This window comes from Glycine soja, chromosome 15 (genome assembly GCF_004193775.1).
Source record: "Glycine soja cultivar W05 chromosome 15, ASM419377v2, whole genome shotgun sequence".
NCBI classification, from domain to species: Eukaryota; Viridiplantae; Streptophyta; class Magnoliopsida; order Fabales; family Fabaceae; genus Glycine; species Glycine soja.
In genome coordinates, this window is record NC_041016.1 from 48023562 (window position 1) to 48040437 (window position 16876).

Below are 16876 nucleotides of genomic sequence, written 5' to 3' on the forward strand. Positions count from 1 at the left end.
GACATGAAGAGTCTATAAAAGCAAGGCATTGTTTTGCATTTTCAATCAATCTTATACAATCCTTTACAAGCCTTGAATCTCTTTGAACTTCTTCTTCTTCTTTGTGCCAAAAGCTTTCTGAAGTTTTCTGGTTTTCTAAACCTTGAAAACTTGTGCTATTCATCTTTTCATTCTCTTCTCCCTTTGCCAAAAAGAATTCGCCAAGGACTAACCGCCTGAATTCTTTTTGTGTCTCTCTTCTTCCTTTTCCAAAAGAACAAAGGACTAACCGCCTGAATTCTTTTGTGTCTCCCTTCTCCCTTGTCAAAGAATTCAACACGACACAGTCTGAGAATTCTTTTGATTTTTCCCATTCCCTAATACAAAAGCGTTCAAAGGTTTAACCGCCTGAGAATTCTTTTGTATCCCCATTCACAAAGTATCAAAGGTTTAACAGCCTGAGATCTTTGTCTTAACACATTGGAGGGTACATCCTTTGTGGTACAAGTAGAGGGTACATCTACTTGGGTTTGACTGAGAACAAGAGAGGGTACATCTCTTGTGGATCAGTTCTAGTGGAGGGTACATCCACTAGGGTTTCAAAGAGAACAAGGGAGGGTACACCCCTCTTGGATCTTTGCTTGTAAAAGGATTTTTACAAGGTTGAAAGAAATCTCAAGGACCGCAGGTCGCTTGAGGACTGGAGGTAGGCACGGGTTGTTGCCGAACCAGTATAAAAATTCTTGTGTGTTTGTTTCCTTCTTCCCTACTCTTTTACTTTCCGTTGTGCATTTAATTTCCGCTTTCACTTTCTGTTAAGTTTCTCCTCTACTCCTCATTCTCTTAACAATTTAGTAAAAATCTTAAAAAAGTAATTTTTTAATTAGTAATTGTTTAGGAAAAATTAATTCAACCCCCCCTTCTTAATTATTCTGAGGCCACTCGATCCAACACACATCATTCTAACAAAGTGTAGAGAGGTTTTACATTTTATTCCAAACTCATTGGCGAGTTTTGTAAGGAGGCAAGTCAACAATGTTGCTCACAAATTAGCTAGAGCATCATTGTCTTATGCTAGCATCCACAACTTTGATTACATTCCAATTGTATTCAGTATGTTGTTTTGAATGAAATGAAGTAGATTTCTTTCAGTAAAAAAAAAAAGTAAATATAGATAATGTATAAAATATAATAATATATAATCAAGTTTCTGTAAGATTTAAAAAATAGAGATTTCACGTACTAAGTCAAAATTTATAATAAATAAGGTAATTTTATTTAGCAGTCAAGTGTACCATATAAAAATTAAACTTAAGCGAAGTGTATTTATACGATACGAATTTTTTTAATGAGATTTATAAATACCAGAAATTTTGTTTAAGAAAAGCAACCTACAGAATCAACATGTTTTGGTTTTAGTGAAATTAGACTTCATCTCTTAAATAAAGTCTGGAATTCGAGCCTTGTCAATGGAAATAATATGGTTTGGAGGGGGGATACAATAAAGGTAATCAGCCATGTTTTTTAGAGGGAATATTTCATATCAATGTCATGGTAACTAAAAAAACAACATAGAGAAAGTTAATAAATTTCTCAAAATTAAGAATATACAATGAGTGAATTAATGCAGCAGCAGCAGTAGTCACACAAGTATCATCATATAATGCTTAAAAGAAATTAAGCATAGAGTTTTCCAAATACAACCTTAAATGAGTTCTCCAAAAAGGAAAAGAAAGGAGGTTCATGAAACACATATAGAACTGTTTCCTCCATTGTTCTGCACCACATTATACAAACTTGGCTCAAATGAGGAGCAAATTTTTCATAATCTTGGCAATGCGCGGGGAAGAATGCGAGGTTGGTCCCAATCAGTGACAATGTGATCACGAGTGATATCCTTGAGTGAGGTGCAACCACTCAAGGCCATGGTTAGCTCAAACTCCTCACGTAGCATCCGCAGCACGTTTCTTACACCAGCCTCTCCTTCAGCAGCCAAGGAGAACACCACAGGGCGTCCAATCTGACAGAACAAAGTTTGTTACACTTAGTTTATATAAGGTTAAGATGACATATTGCTAGGAGTATTTATACTAATATATGTGTGTTTTGTGTGTATGTGTGTGATGCACACCCATAGTGTTGGATGCACATTGTTTAGTGGCCCCTGAATGAATTTCACCTAGTAATAAAAGTGTGTTAAAACTAATATGTTAAATAGTGTGTTAAGGTTTGGTCTCACACTTGTCTTTATTTTTAAGTTTTAGCTTGTCTCTATATGAGAAAATTGCAAGTTTTAGTTCCTACATATGCATAAAAGCTAAGTTTTGGTTTTCATTGCTAATATCAGGGAGCACTTTCTAACAGTGTATATCTGCTACCAAAATTTTCTGGTGGTGATAAACTATCACAAAAAATTGTTCAAAGACTAAAGCTTACAATTTTCTACTATAAGGACTAAAAAATATAAAAGAGACAACTATAAGGACCAAATGAATAGTTTAACCTATAATAAAAATAAGTATAATGTAGGATTCATTATTATATAGGTTTTGTTTGAATTGTTGCAAAAGAATAAAATGTGAGAAATGGAATATGATGGTATTCTGTTTCATTGTTTGGAATGATAAAGTGAGGATGGAATATAACCTTATTTTATCTTATTTCATTCTTTACCTTCCTAAATTTGTGAGGAATGACAGGGAATAAGAATTTTGTTCATTCCATCATAACATATTCAAATAATAAAATGGAAATTTTATTCCATGATGTTGTATTTTACTTCATTCTATTCTATCTCATCACTTTCCATCAATCTATTTTCATGGTAGTAAATAACATGGACATGGGATCCAAATTCGTGGTCGGCTCTTGCAATAAATGACAATATATGTGTATAACAACAAACAATTAATAGGGAACTAATATCTGAAAATGTTATCCCAATATGAAAAAAGCCAAGAATTATACTAAGCTTTTGGAAAAGGTCATGAAGTACTCACAAATATGCCAGAGGCACCTAGTGCTAATGCCTTGAAGACATCAGTTCCACGGCGAACACCACCATCCAAAAATACAGGAAGGCGACCTTCAGCAGCTTTGACAACCTAAGTTTCAATAACAGAAATATATATAACAGCCTTAAAATGAGTGTGTATAAGTTTCAAGGTGACTAAGATGTAACTCAAAGTTGATGTACCTCTTCTAAGGCTGATATGGTGGCTGGAACATAGTCAAGTTGTCTAGCTCCATGATTGGACACTATAATTCCAGCTGCACCACTTTGTATAGCTATCCTTGCTGCCATGTTGAAATGAAGGCATTAATAAAATATTCAAAGAGGGAGAACAGATGAAAGTGAAAACAGGCTTTTTGGTTTTCCTTACTGTCCTCAGCAGTCAGCACACCCTTCACCAGAATTGGCAGTTTGGTGATTGTTTGAAGCCACTTCACATCCTACAAAATTAACAAGGATTATTTAGATTGTGGACCCTATTAAGTGGAACCTTGAAAGTTCCATATGTATACATAAGAAATGAAGAAACTAAATGTAAACTATAATTTAGTTGAACTTATTACTCTACATTCCTCTGAGGGATGCAGGAATATTATCTTGCAAGCAAATTATGAATCAAATCAATGAATTGGGCAAATGAAGTTGTCACTTGTATTCGACTTCAGTTTAATTTTCACGCTAACAATGCAGTTAAGGATTTTTTATACTGTCAAACTAATTAGAAATCGTTATGAGCATGGCTTTTAAAGTAATTATAATACAAGTCAACAATTTTACACACAAGACAATCTATGATTAGATGGCATTATAAAAAAAACCTTTATGTTCTCAATGCATTTTAATTAAATTCATTTCCCTTTAATAAAATCTTGCTTACTGAACAAGATAATAACTACAAAGGAAAAATAAAATGCCTTATCTGATTATCTAACATACCTTCCAGCTTAAAGTACGATCAATTTGACCAGAAACATATGAAGCAAGTCCAGAGTCATCAGCCTGAAAGGATCAAGACAACTGTTCAATTAATGATAAAGGAAAGAAAAGTGACCAACAGAAATAATTCAGTCATAACTCATCTTACTTTGTCCATCTTTCCAAGGTCCAATCCTTCAAAGTTCTTCAATGTCAAAAATGGCGGCAATGTGAATCTGTAACAGGCATTTTATTATTGATTATAATTGACAGGATAAGGCTGAAACTTGAAGAAAAGATAATCATATTCATTGAGAAAGTGATATAACAAGGTTGAAGTGGAAGAGTTCAGAGTTGTACCTGTTCTTGATATCAGCTTCTCTGCGTCCTAGTATTGGGGTATCAACAGTAAGGGCAATGGCTTTGAATCCAGCCCTTTCAGCTCTTCTCACAAGCTGAGCAACCACATTCCTGTCCTTGTACACCTAAAGTAAGGAGAACAAATCATGTCTGTAAAACACACTATTGTACCAAAAGTTCAAATAAACAGTAAAATGGAATTGAATGAAAGCTTACATATAGCTGGAAAAAGCGAATGCCAGGTCCTGTTGAAGCCACCTCTTCAACACTGGAAGTAGCCCATGAGGACAAAGTCTGAAAGAACCAAAATGTTACTCATCACTAAAGAACATAGAGCTTATCATTGATTAACAACAAATAAAATTTACAAGCATACAATCTCATGAAGTTAATTGGAGTGTTCATGAATGAAATGTTCTGGCATGATGTACAAGGGAGCAGATAACACATGCTCAGCAAATCCACCAATTGCAAATTACAAAGTTGTCTATGCTGAATTGAATCATTGATTCCAGAATATGTGGTGATTAATCAAGTGAAGCACTACTAGTTCCCTAATTAAGAGGAATATGAACATAAAAGAGAAGAACCATGATTGTTCCAGCAGCAGATGCAGCTCTTGCTGTTGCATATTCTCCTGCATAAAACAAGCATATGTATCATCCAACATAAAATCCATGCTCTTGGTTGTTGGTTTAGAAGTGTTTGCAAAGGAGACTTGGAATTAAACAATTTAGTTTATAAATGTCAACGAATTTAAATGTTATTATCCACGAATTTAATTGCTCCTGCCCTATTGTAAAGTTTTCCTAATAAAAAAGCCACAGATTTTGCTATTATCCATTTATCAGAACTAGATGATAATAATGTTTTCAGCATTACCGATGTTCAATCACATTTGACTCCTGTATAATTTCTACGCGTGTAACAAATAGAATCATATAACAGAACTATGAAACATGTTTTTGTGCTTACTCATTAAACCAATACACAATTAGAAAGTATGGAATTATCTTCTTCCAGTCTTCCTTTTGGCAAAATGCACACAATATTGTAATACCACAACTAAGAATTTACTAATCCAAGAGAATGTAAAGGACAAACAATTATACCCTCAGGATGAGCCATTTTCTGAAAGGCTGTTGGGGCAATCATGATTGGCATGGATATTTTGAAGCCTAGGACAGTAGTTGTCAAGTCTATCTTGCTCACATCAATAAGAATACGTGGCCGAAACCTGTATATTAATCAAACATATTTTCATTATATCAACATTTGTTTGTATTCTTAGAAATACAGGTATATGAATATCTAAGGAACACAATTGATAATTATTAACTAAGGAACAGATTTAGTAGTTCCTGTAAAAATAAGCAGGGAAAAAATCTTACAAAATTCTGGAAAAGGCATTTCTGTTCTCTTGCAGAGTCCACTGGTCCTCTGCACCAGATGCGTAGTAGTCAAACGCCATCTTTGGCAACTTCTGCTTTGCAATAGCCTCATACTCACTGACATTGGTGATCTCCATTTTCAGAACTGCTTGTTGATGCTACCCTTCTTCAGGAATTCTAGATAAAAAGACATATATCATCAGCTATCAATTCTTTCATCACAATCTGTAGCTACAAAGTTTAAGATATTCCTAGTATGTGTTGATATAGGAAGAGAACTACTATGCCAATCCAAAATCTTCGGAAAAATCTAAATAATCAATTTTGTGGCAGATTCAGCTGTGAAAATTTTCAAATAAATAAATAATTAGAAGTTGAAAAATTTTCCTAAAATTTCCCAGATTTTGGATTAAAGAGAAAAAAAATAAACACTTTGGATATGCTACAATGTTGAATTTCAAAAGGAAATCAAAACTTAAAAGAAAAAATAGTGGCAGTATAAGATGGAAACAAGTTACATGATGAAAAACTCTGGCAACAAGAAAAACAAAGTTACATGCTACGGTTTTTTACTAACATTTCAACACAGTATTCCCCCCATCATTACATGGCTGAAGATTTCTAAAAAATCTACAAAAGCATGATACATAAAAGGGAAGAACAGCATGTATATATATACATAAAAAGGAGTAACAAAAAAAAAAGAAAAAAACAGATGCAAAAGAAGATTGATGCTATGAGCTATCCAATCACAAAACTTAGTTCAGCCTTAAATTCATACACAAAATCAGTTTGACAAACACAACTGAGATTGAAATCCATTCATACACACAACACAAACACTACTATCCAATCCTGCTAGAGTCTGATGACATATTGAGCATTGAAGAATGATTATAAAGGCCACATGAAGTGATGGCATGTTTGAGCATGGAAACAAACTACATAACTGATGAGCAACAAAAAGTGGACCTTGGTTTCCAAAACTATGCAACTGTGTGCATGCAGATGAAGAACCAGTGGAGAGGAGCTCCTAGTGAGGAATAGAAACAGAACGGAAGTGAAGTGAAAACAGCAAAGGGCTGATAAATACTTGGTGGAATAGAGACAAAGTTAGATGGGCCTAAAAAAAAAGAACTTGTTGTAACGTGTATACGTGCAAAAGAAAGGAGAATTGGAATTTTTTTCCAAGTGGATGAGCTTTTGGAGGTGAGCATTATTTTGAACCAAATCTCATCAACTAAGTGAGGTGCTTCTCAGCCACAAACACCTTGTGTGTTTCACAGCACTCTTTTCTTTCTCCATTATCATTTCCATCTCTAAATAATGAAAAAGCAAAAAAAATAATATATATGAGAGAAACTGTTTATTTGTTCCTATCTTTTTCATATCTGTTTGGAGTCCTGAAAACAGAAGAATAGTAGTACCCTCATCATGTGATATTGCCCTTGTATGAAGGAGTGGTAAAAGTGGATTAGGCTATAAGCCTATAGATAATGTAAAAAATGCAGTAGCATCTATCATCTTGCTAAGAAAACATATGTCATTACTGTAAATTTACCCATTTTCAAAAATTACATGATTACTATTAGCGTTTTTTTTTTAATTCGTAGAAATGAAAGACATGTATTAGAAGATATACCACATCTCAAGTGTCATGTTCAAGTAATTGAGTTTGACTCTCTTACTTACTATGGTGTGTTTGATTTTAAGTTTTTTTTTATATTTCACATGTGATTTACAAAAAACTAAAAATTATATTTTTACGTCTCAAACGTGATTCTTTCATTCTGAATGAGTTTTAAACCACATATACATAGATTAAGTTGCTTCTGCTATCATGGTAAGTGATTTAAAAAGGAAAGACGTATGCTAGTACCATTTTTTTAAGATAATGTTTTGATATATAAATATGAGAATATCAAATTTTATTGACTGCAATTCAGCCACATATGTCAATTTTCTCATATCTTACGTCTGCCTCCAAGATTCTGATTAAATTGTCATCCCTTTCTTTTTCGGAATTCGTTCATCTGCAGTTCCAATTTGAACCCTGAAGGTAAGATCCAAGGGCTGATATTTTATTCAACACATCAACCCTAACCCTAATATATTACTAACATAAAACAAAAAAAATTAAAGGTGAAAGATCTCGTGCAGTTATTATCAAACTTCGGAGTCCTGAATCCTGTACCTTCTTTTTCTGTCCTTGTGTATTTATCTCTTTTAATTTTTCATTTACTTAAAAAACTTTTAAAATCCCGTACAAATTTTAAATTGTGGCGATTCATTTTAAAAAATATTAACGAAATTATATGGACATACATATTAATTTAACCTAAATAAATATTTTTGTCTTTTTAGGTTTATTTTAACTTAATAAAAAAATAGAATATAAAATAAACCAAAATCATTCTATAGGAAGCTATTAAAAAATCATTTATGCTTACAAACCTTAAAACTTATCATTATATTTTCCAACCCTAAATAGATTTAGAATATAGTGCAACTTTTTAAAATAAGATGAAATATGGTAGAACTTACTTTATTTTATTTCATTCAATCTTTTTTCTAAAAAAAAAACCTTGAGAGTATGAATAAAAATATTTTTTTATTTTATCAAAAAATATTCACAACAAAAAATAATAATTTAATTATTTTTTATTATAAATAAATAATAATATTATTTTATTTAATTACGTTATTGCAATGACTATAGATTTTGAAACATGAATTAATGGCAACGATTACGAGAACCTACCTTAAAGCGCAATAAATTGATAAAAACTATTTGCGGATTAGATAAGTGTACAGTGCACTGTGCATGCAGCGTCACGAAAAGTACTACAAAATTTAGCTGAGCCCACTCCAAAATTCAAATGAATAATGAATGAGGTGACCCAGCAACACCCTCTACAAGTTTTCAATTCAAGCTCTTTTTATTTTTATCAATGGATTTATTTTTTAAAAAAATAAGAACAATTTTAAAATATCATATCTTAAATATATTTAATATTTTCAAGATATTTGAGATATTTATTTTTTCTTTAATACTTTCATTATATATTTATTAGAAAGATTTGTAGATAACATTACTTTAAAAATAATTTTTTCTCATAATTTAAAATTTTCCTAACATCCTTTGTACTTTTGAATGGTAATATAGATTGTGTTTGTCTTGTAAGATAGATTGTGTCTTACTAAGAATCATTTTAATCCTAGTTAGGTTGGTGGGCATCTTCTGTTGGTCTAAGTCAAATGCCAACCATGTGTTTGTAAAATTGCCTCTGTGGAAAAAAAGGCAAAAGGGTACTTGACAGTGAGGGGTACGAGGAAGGTAAGTTGTTGTCTAACAAGGTTGTATGGTTATGGCAAATAGTGGCATCAACTTGGTGCTTCATCAGGGGTCAATGTTGCCCCATGAACTTCCTGTAGCTTCTCAACTGACACCTGCAAGCTTTCGTTCATTTTCTTCAACTTGGGCTACTACCAATGGAGCCCTTCATGTATCAGCACAAAGGTGGAACTGCAGTGCGTCTTCTTGTTGTTTCCGTGTCAGGGAATGCAGATGCAAATGGAAACGGGTTCTCAGATGCTGCTCCACCACTGTTATGAATGGGAAGCTACGTGCGCAGCCCATAAGGAAAGCATGCAACCTGCTGCATGAAGCATTCATAGCGAGGAAGTTAGTTAGGAAGTGTCAATGCTGTTAGGATTCTGTTAGAAGTTTCTGTTAGAGGGTTCTATATTCTGTTAAGAACCTTGCCTTATAAATAGCTGGTAATAAGGTGTTCAAAGGAATGAGAATATACGCTACTTTCATCTTCTTCTTCTCTGCAATTTCTGGGAGGCACTTGGTCCTCGAAATCCAAGTATAACATTGGTGCTTTCATTGAGAGTCCATGGCCGCCTTCCATGGCTGTCATACCCATCTCCACACACCTTCGTTGCCGCACACCCTTCATCCCTTTGTACATCCAGCTCAATCCCTTGGAATTGATTTTGAGAGTACCCGCAAACGTTTGTTGAGCTTGTTCGATCCTGAGAGAACCCTTCCTTCATTTCAGCAACCACCATACGAAGCTTCCATGGCTGCCGTCCATGATTGCCACTCGCCGTACGGAGCTTCCACCTTCCACTACCACCACCCCTTCCCTAGTCATTCTTTCCACACAGCCAACCACCAGCAACCATGTCCACAACACCCATTCCCTTCCATGTCCAACACAAGCAAGCACGAAGGATCTTTGACTCACCTCGAGGCTGTCCTCACTCGTCTTGACGAGAGCATGCACTCCATGAATCTAAAGATAGATGAACTCCTGAACCGTTTTCCCCCTGCCACTCCGATCTCAAATGCAAACCCAATACCAGTTCCGCACCCCTACCACGCTGCTCCTGCAAACAATCACAGGATCAACTTAGAAGGACCATGGACCGACGGCACAGCACCACACCTTCAAGAAGAGAAGCTTTCGGAATGCTGTCCGCGGACTCCGTCTCCGCCACCACCTCCACCGCCGGCTCCGTCACCACCTCCGCCGTCACCTCCACTGGTCGCACTCATACAGCCGCCCCCCACAACCTTGTCCGGTTCGCTTCCCGTTGTGATTGTTTCCCTCATCACCAACAGCAACCCTCACATGTCCTCTGACCCCCGCGGGATCACCATTCTCGGAGTTCGCAAGGAGCACTTCAGCCGTGGAAAGGAGCTCGACCACTCCTTCCCCCTCACCTTTTACACTGCAAAATGGTTCGACTTCCGCAACACTAACCTCCATCTGCTCATTTCTTCACCCATTTTAATTTGGGATCCTGGTTCGAATGTTGAAGCCATGGTGGTAGCCCCAACACCTTGAGGACAAGGTGTTTTTGATGGGCCAGGGAATGTTATGAATGGGAAGCTACGTGCGCAGCCCATAAGGAAAGCATGCAACCTGCTGCATGAAGCATTCACAGCGAGGAAGTTAGTTAGGAAGTGCCAATGCTGTTAGGATTCTGTTAGAAGTTTCTGTTAGAGGATTCTATATTCTGTTAAGAACCTTGCCTTATAAATAGCTTGTAATAAGGTGTTCAAAGGAATGAGAATATACGCTACTTTCATCTTCTTCTTCTCTGCAATTTCTGGGAGGCACTTGGTCCTCGAAATCCAAGTATAAAATTGAGCAGGTTGCATGCTTTCCTTATGGGCTGCACACGTAGCTTCCCATTCATAACAACCACTGAGTTTGTTATTGCCAGTGATGACAACTATGGCAAGAAGCAGGTCGTTAGTCTCACTCCCTTCCTCTATGACTATGTCCTAAAAAATGTTCGAGAACCAGAGGTGAGGACTGAGGAAGACACCATTTTGCTTCATTCATTGTTTAACAAGAAAAGGATCATTTTTTATTTTTTTGGGGGTGGGGGTGTTCATTAAGTTGCCCTTTGTGCTTATTGTAAAGCGGTTGCATTTCAGATTCTAAGGCAATTGCGACAGGAGACGGCCTCTATGCTTGGAAGTCAGATGTAGGTGCCTCCGATATGCTAATTTACTTGCACAGTTTACCAATAGAATCTTTAAAAGAAAATTACTAATAGAATTGTTAATATTGAGTTTATGATTGTATTTTGTCTTCAGTATGCAAGCAGGGGTTTGTACTTCACATTTAGTTTAGTTAGTTACTAGCATACTGCTTGAGTTAATTTATATACTATTATTGATGAAATGAAAATATGTTGTCTACAAGTTATTTTATTTATTTTTATATTTTTTTTTGCATAAACATGATTGACTTACATCTCATTAACAGGGGGAAATTATCCTAAATTTGACAATTGTGGTTAAAGAACTCGAGTCTTGAGACGTCTTGTGTATGGGTACATAGCAGTCTTTGATTGTTAAATGTTAATTAACTTATTGGTACTTGTGTAATCGTGTATTGATATCCGGTCAGGGATCATGTTTGAAATTGTGAAATTTCATGGAACAAATAAAAATTGGGCTGGAAAGGAGAGGGTTGTGTTAACCGGTCCCAAGCCCGGATAAAAGGAGAGGGTTGTGTTAGGCTTTCGACAGCCAACGTTAAACTTTGTCGAATCTCTATGACATGGATCAATTACGTAATAATGTGAATGCTAGGTCGTTGCCCGGAAGCAACGCGCTGTATGGCTCGAGTACAGTGTCAAAAGAGCAAGGGCCGCTGCATCGCCGCCCGGATGTAGTGAAAAGTAAGCAAGGGTTCCCACATTTTCGTGAACGGGTGTGGGTAAAGAAGCTAGTTCATGACAGGAGGATTCGCTTTGGTACATGGAATATAGGCACACTTACTGGAAAATCTATGGAAATAGTGGATGTTATGGTGAGGAGAAAGATCAATTTTATGTGCCTACAAGAAACTAAGTGGACAGGTGAAAAAGCGAAAGAATTAGACAACTCGGGATTTAAGTTGTGGTATACGGGAAAAATCAGATCAAGAAATGGGGTAGGGATTATTGTGGACAAGGAGTGGAAGAAGGATGTCGTGGATGTAAGAAGAGTAGGAGATCGTATCATAGTCTTAAAATTGGTAGTGGGACAGGACACCTTTAATGTTATTAGTGGGTACGCACCTCAGGTTGGGTTAGCAGAATACTTTAAGGTAAAATTTTGGGAGGATCTAGAAGGGGTACTTCAGGATATACCCCAAGGAGAGAAAGTTTTCCTAGGAGGGGATCTCAATGGACATGTAGGTAGCGTGGCTAGAGGTTTTGAGGGGGTGCATGGGGGTTTTGGCCTAGGGGAGATGAATGGGGAGGGTAAATCCATCTTGGAGTTTTCAGAGGCTTTGGATCTTTCTATAGCCAATACATGGTTTAAGAAAAGAGAGGAACATCTTATCACTTACAAAAGTGGAGGGACATGTTCTCAGATAGATTTCTTCCTTATCAGGAAGTCTGATAGGAAGTATTGTTTGAACTGTAAAGTTATCCCGGGAGAGAGCTTGACTACCCAACATAGAGTTTTGGTTATGGATGTAAGAATTAGAGATAGGGCAAAGAGAAGAAGTCCTATGGTAGCACCAAGGATCAAATGGTGGCACTTGAAGGGTGAGAAACAAGGAATCTTCCAACAAAAGATATGGGAGGGTTGGTGTGGATAATCACAAGGAAGTGCAAATGATATGTGGAACAAGATGTCCCAAGAGATTATTAAAGTGGCTAAAGAGACGTTGGGTGAATCTAGAGGTTTTGGACCTAGGGGTAAAGAATCGTGGTGGTGGAATGAAAATGTTCAGAGCAAAGTTAGAGTAAAAAAGGAGTGTTTCAAGGAGTGGTCTAGGTGTAGAAATTCTGAAACTTGGGATAAGTATAAGATAGATAGAAATGAAACCAAAAAGGCGGTGAGTGAGGCAAGAGCCCAAGCTTTTGACGGACTATACCAAGCTCTAGGAACCAGGGACGGAGAAAGATCTATATATAGGCTTGCTAAGGGTAGAGAGAGGAAGACTAGAGATTTGGATCAAGTAAAGTGTGTTAAGGATGAAGAAGGCAAAGTCTTAGTGCATGAAAAAGATATCAAGGAAAGGTGGAAGGCGTATTTCCACAACTTATTTAATGATGGATATGGATATGACTCTAGCAGTCTAGACACAAGAGAAGAGGACCGGAACTATAAGTACTATCGTCGGATTCAAAAACAGGAAGTAAAGGAAGCGTTGAAAAGAATGAGTAATGGTAAGGCGGTGGGGCCAGACAACATACCTATTGAAGTGTGGAAAACTCTTGGAGATAGAGGTCTTGAGTGGCTCACCGAACTCTTTAACGAAATTATGAGGTCAAAACGCATGCCGGAGGAATGGAGGAGAAGCACGTTAGTGCCAATCTATAAGAACAAGGGGGATATACAAAATTGTGCAAATTATAGGGGAATCAAGCTCATGAGTCATACCATGAAATTATGGGAAAGAGTGATCGAACGGAGATTAAGAAAGGAGACTCAAGTTACTGAGAATCAATTTGGTTTCATGCCGGGAAGGTCGACCATGGAAGCGATTTATTTATTACGGCGGGTGATGGAGCAATATCGCATGACCCAACAAGACTTGCACTTGATTTTTATTGACTTGGAGAAAGCGTATGATAGAGTGCCTAGAGAGATTTTGTGAAAAGCTCTAGAGAAGAAAGGGGTTAGGGTTGCATATATTCGAGCTATCCAAGATATGTATGATAGGGTATCGACTAGTGTTAGGACACAGGGTGGAGAGTCAGACGATTTTCCCATCACAATTGGGTTACATCAAGGGTCAACCCTTAGCCCCTACCTCTTTACCTTAATTCTGGATGTCCTCACGGAACAAATCCAAGAGATAGCGCCGAGATGCATGCTTTTTGCAGATGACATAGTCCTCCTTGGAGAGTCGAGGGAGGAGTTGAATGAGAGGTTGGAAACTTGGAGACGAGCTCTAGAAACACATGGCTTTCGCCTAAGCAGAAGCAAATCGGAGTATATGGAATGTAAGTTCAACAAAAGAAGGAGGGTTTCTAACTCAGAGGTGAAAATAGGAGACCATATTATCCCTCAAGTCACACGGTTTAAATATCTTGGGTCTGTAATACAGGATGATGGGGAAATTGAAGGGGATGTGAATCATCGCATTCAAGCAGGATGGATGAAATGGAGAAAAGCATCGGGGGTGTTATGTGATGCAAAGGTACCGATCAAGCTAAAGGGAAAGTTTTATCGGACTGCGGTAAGACCGGCGATTTTGTACGGAACAGAATGTTGGGCGGTCAAGAGCCAACATGAGAATAAAGTAGGTGTAGCGGAGATGAGGATGTTGCGGTGGATGTGTGGTAAGACTCGACAGGATAAAATTAGAAACGAAGCTATTAGAGAGAGGGTTGGAGTAGCGCCTATTGTAGAGAAGATGGTGGAAAATAGACTTAGGTGGTTTGGGCATGTAGAGAGAAGACCGGTAGACTCTGTAGTGAGGAGAGTAGACCAGATGGAGAGAAGACAAACAATTCGAGGCAGAGGAAGACCCAAAAAGACTATAAGAGAGGTTATAAAAAAGGATCTCGAACTTAATGATTTGGATAGAAGTACGGTACTTGATAGAACATTATGGCGGAAGTTGATCCATGTAGCCGACCCCACCTAGTGGGATAAGACGTTGTTGTTGTTGTTGTTGTAAAGAATGAACAGCAGTCTCACTTGCCATCTGTCATGTTCCACATCGTTATCCCACTTGCTTATCAAGAAGTAAAATGTTGACAACACATTGTCTTTTTAATAGGTGTCCCCTGATCTGGCACAGCTGCTCGCAATGCTTGTGCAGATTCTTGGAGCAGAACAGTGTATTGAAGTTGGTGTGTATACTGTATGTACTTCATTTTTTTACACTATACAGTGTATTCACTAGTTTTCTTTATGTTACATAGATGATACCACTTCTCTTCCATTATGTAATGAGGTAGTATTATATTGTTAATTTGACCCAGGGATACTCATCACTAGCCTTAGCATTAGTTCTGCCAGAATCAGGTCGTTTAGTTGCCTGTGAAAGAGATGCCAAATCTCTTGATGTTGCCAAGAAGTATTATCAGCTAGCTGGTGTTTCACATAAGGTATATGCTGCTCATATGCTTTTGATTTGAAAAGGTTCTAAATTTCTGTTTATCTCTTTGGAATATATGGGCTCATTTTATATTATAATTATGTACTGCCTGTATTTTCTGATGTTTTTACGTAACTGACTCTAGGTGGATGTAAAAGTTGGACTTGCAATGGATTCTCTAGAATCTTTAATTCTAAATGGTGAAGCAGGAAGGTATGTGGGTTTTCTCATTTTCAACATCACAATGATAAATGATTTGATATTTCAGTTTCTGTTGTTGTGGATAGGAACTCTTCCACATCTGCTATGTTCTCTTTCAATTATTATTGTTAATCAAGGATCCTGCTATATGATATGAACATTGTCCAAGAAAAAAAGTAAAATAGAATTAAAGAAATATTTCCTTTTCATGCAGCTATGATTTTGCGTTTACTGATGCTGAGAAAAAAATGAACGAGAAATATTTTGAACTGCTACTACAGCTGGTAAGAACATAATAACATGGTCAAAGGCATTCAGAGCCTCCTATGCTTCATCACAAGATTTTTCATAATCTTTCTTATTCGGTTCCTATGAACTGTTATTATGATGCAATGAATAATTTATTGTTGCAGGTGAGGGTTGGAGGTCTTATTGTAATTGATAATGTCCTTTGGCATGGAAAAGTTGCTGACCCATTGGTGAATATATTCTTCTGTGTTATGCTTCATTTCCATATTCCAGTTAAATGAACTTGACTTAATGTACTATGTGCAGGTAAATGACCCTAAAACTTTCAGCATTAGAAATTTTAATCAGAAGTTAATGGAAGACAAGCGTGTAAGCATCAGTATGGTAGGTTATAGCAATTTTTTCTACTTATATTTATTACACTTTCAGATAAATTCTGTCGAGTTGATTTATAATATTTTAACTCTTTTGGAGAGTCCAGGTACCTATTGGAGATGGGATGACAATCTGTCGAAAAAGATGACCATTTTTGAAAATTTGTTTGGTAAGTTCTATGCAAGTGAACTTATTTCTCCCTTTTGGTGTACTGCTTCTGTATAATTAGCAAACAAATCATGAATGTTCTTAAAACTTCTGATATTGCAAGGTCCATTCTCTCAGGCTCCTTTCAGAAGGATCTGAGAACTGCCTACTGATGATGAACACCATTTTGGCTCCACAAGGAATACGGTATACTAGATTGTGTGATCTTTTCTACCTCAAATTTTGTACGCACTATAGGTAGCAACCATTAGCCTTAAATTCAGTGACCTATTACTTTTAGAGGCAGATATATTGTACGGAGAGAAATACTAGTAATACATTATTTAACAATTCTTTCATATACTCTTTATTGTTGGTTGAAATTTAACGGAAATTACGAAGTTAAGTGAGTCTATGTACTCATGATTTTATTATTTTCAACAAATTTTAGCTAATAAAAGCTAATGGGTTAAAAAGTGCGTTACTAATGAGGAATAAACTCTCTGGTATCTGAGAATACTGTTGAAAGCTTGGAAAATAAAGTTTAGAGAGAATGCTTTCATTGGCGATGTAAAAGTAGCACCAGAAACTTTATTGCAAGAGCTCATTATTCTACTTTATAGTGGTGAATTGTAATTTGCATCCTGTAATTAATTTTAATGAGTTGC

General features: G+C 36.5%; 3 protein-coding genes across 4 annotated transcripts; 2 read left to right on the plus strand and 1 right to left on the minus strand.

Moving 5' to 3' along the window:
- Window positions 1-1551: 1551 nt before the first annotated feature.
- On the minus strand, window positions 1552-6714 carry LOC114388119 ((S)-2-hydroxy-acid oxidase GLO1-like). Of its 2 annotated transcripts, XM_028348452.1 has the most exons (12): window positions 6631-6714; window positions 5659-5835; window positions 5380-5504; window positions 4858-4904; window positions 4484-4561; window positions 4268-4392; window positions 4077-4143; window positions 3929-3991; window positions 3363-3432; window positions 3176-3276; window positions 2979-3083; window positions 1552-1999 (listed from the first exon to the last, which is right to left on the minus strand). In XM_028348452.1, exons 2-12 carry the CDS (start codon window positions 5793-5795, stop codon window positions 1802-1804), a joined length of 1116 nt encoding a protein of 371 aa, XP_028204253.1. In that variant the 5' UTR covers window positions 5796-5835; window positions 6631-6714; the 3' UTR covers window positions 1552-1801. The 2 variants fall into 2 exon arrangements, with proteins under 2 accessions (XP_028204253.1, XP_028204254.1); XM_028348453.1 differs by lacking the exon at window positions 6631-6714 and having other exon boundaries at window positions 5643-5770.
- A 2056-nt stretch (window positions 6715-8770) lies between these two features.
- On the plus strand, window positions 8771-11168 carry LOC114387622 (protein enabled-like). The gene is made up of 2 exons (XM_028347824.1): window positions 8771-10984; window positions 11117-11168. The coding sequence occupies exon 1, from the start codon at window positions 9561-9563 to the stop codon at window positions 10515-10517; it is 957 nt and encodes a 318-aa protein (XP_028203625.1). The 5' UTR covers window positions 8771-9560; the 3' UTR covers window positions 10518-10984; window positions 11117-11168.
- On the plus strand, window positions 10844-16569 carry LOC114386245 (probable caffeoyl-CoA O-methyltransferase 2). Its single transcript, XM_028346210.1, has 10 exons — window positions 10844-11022; window positions 11103-11166; window positions 14916-14999; window positions 15121-15246; window positions 15382-15449; window positions 15652-15721; window positions 15851-15916; window positions 15993-16070; window positions 16168-16230; window positions 16333-16569. The coding sequence occupies exons 1-9, from the start codon at window positions 10844-10846 to the stop codon at window positions 16207-16209; spliced, it is 777 nt and encodes a 258-aa protein (XP_028202011.1). The 3' UTR covers window positions 16210-16230; window positions 16333-16569.
- Window positions 16570-16876: the final 307 nt, after the last annotated feature.

Coding starts and splice junctions, on each gene's coding strand:
- LOC114388119 (XM_028348452.1), bottom strand. CDS start 5,795: ATGGAGATCACCAATGTCAGTGAGTATGAGGCTATTGCAAAGCAGAAG. Junction 3,277..3,362: donor TGTGCTGACTGCTGAGGACA/GTAAGGAAAACC, acceptor TCAACATGGCAG/CAAGGATAGCTATACAAAGT. Junction 2,000..2,978: donor TAGGTGCCTCTGGCATATTT/GTGAGTACTTCA, acceptor TTGTTCTGTCAG/ATTGGACGCCCTGTGGTGTT.
- LOC114387622 (XM_028347824.1), top strand. CDS start 9,561: ATGGCCGCCTTCCATGGCTGTCATACCCATCTCCACACACCTTCGTTG.
- LOC114386245 (XM_028346210.1), top strand. CDS start 10,844: ATGGGCTGCACACGTAGCTTCCCATTCATAACAACCACTGAGTTTGTT. Junction 15,722..15,850: donor TTGAACTGCTACTACAGCTG/GTAAGAACATAA, acceptor TTATTGTTGCAG/GTGAGGGTTGGAGGTCTTAT. Junction 16,071..16,167: donor AGCGTGTAAGCATCAGTATG/GTAGGTTATAGC, acceptor TGGAGAGTCCAG/GTACCTATTGGAGATGGGAT.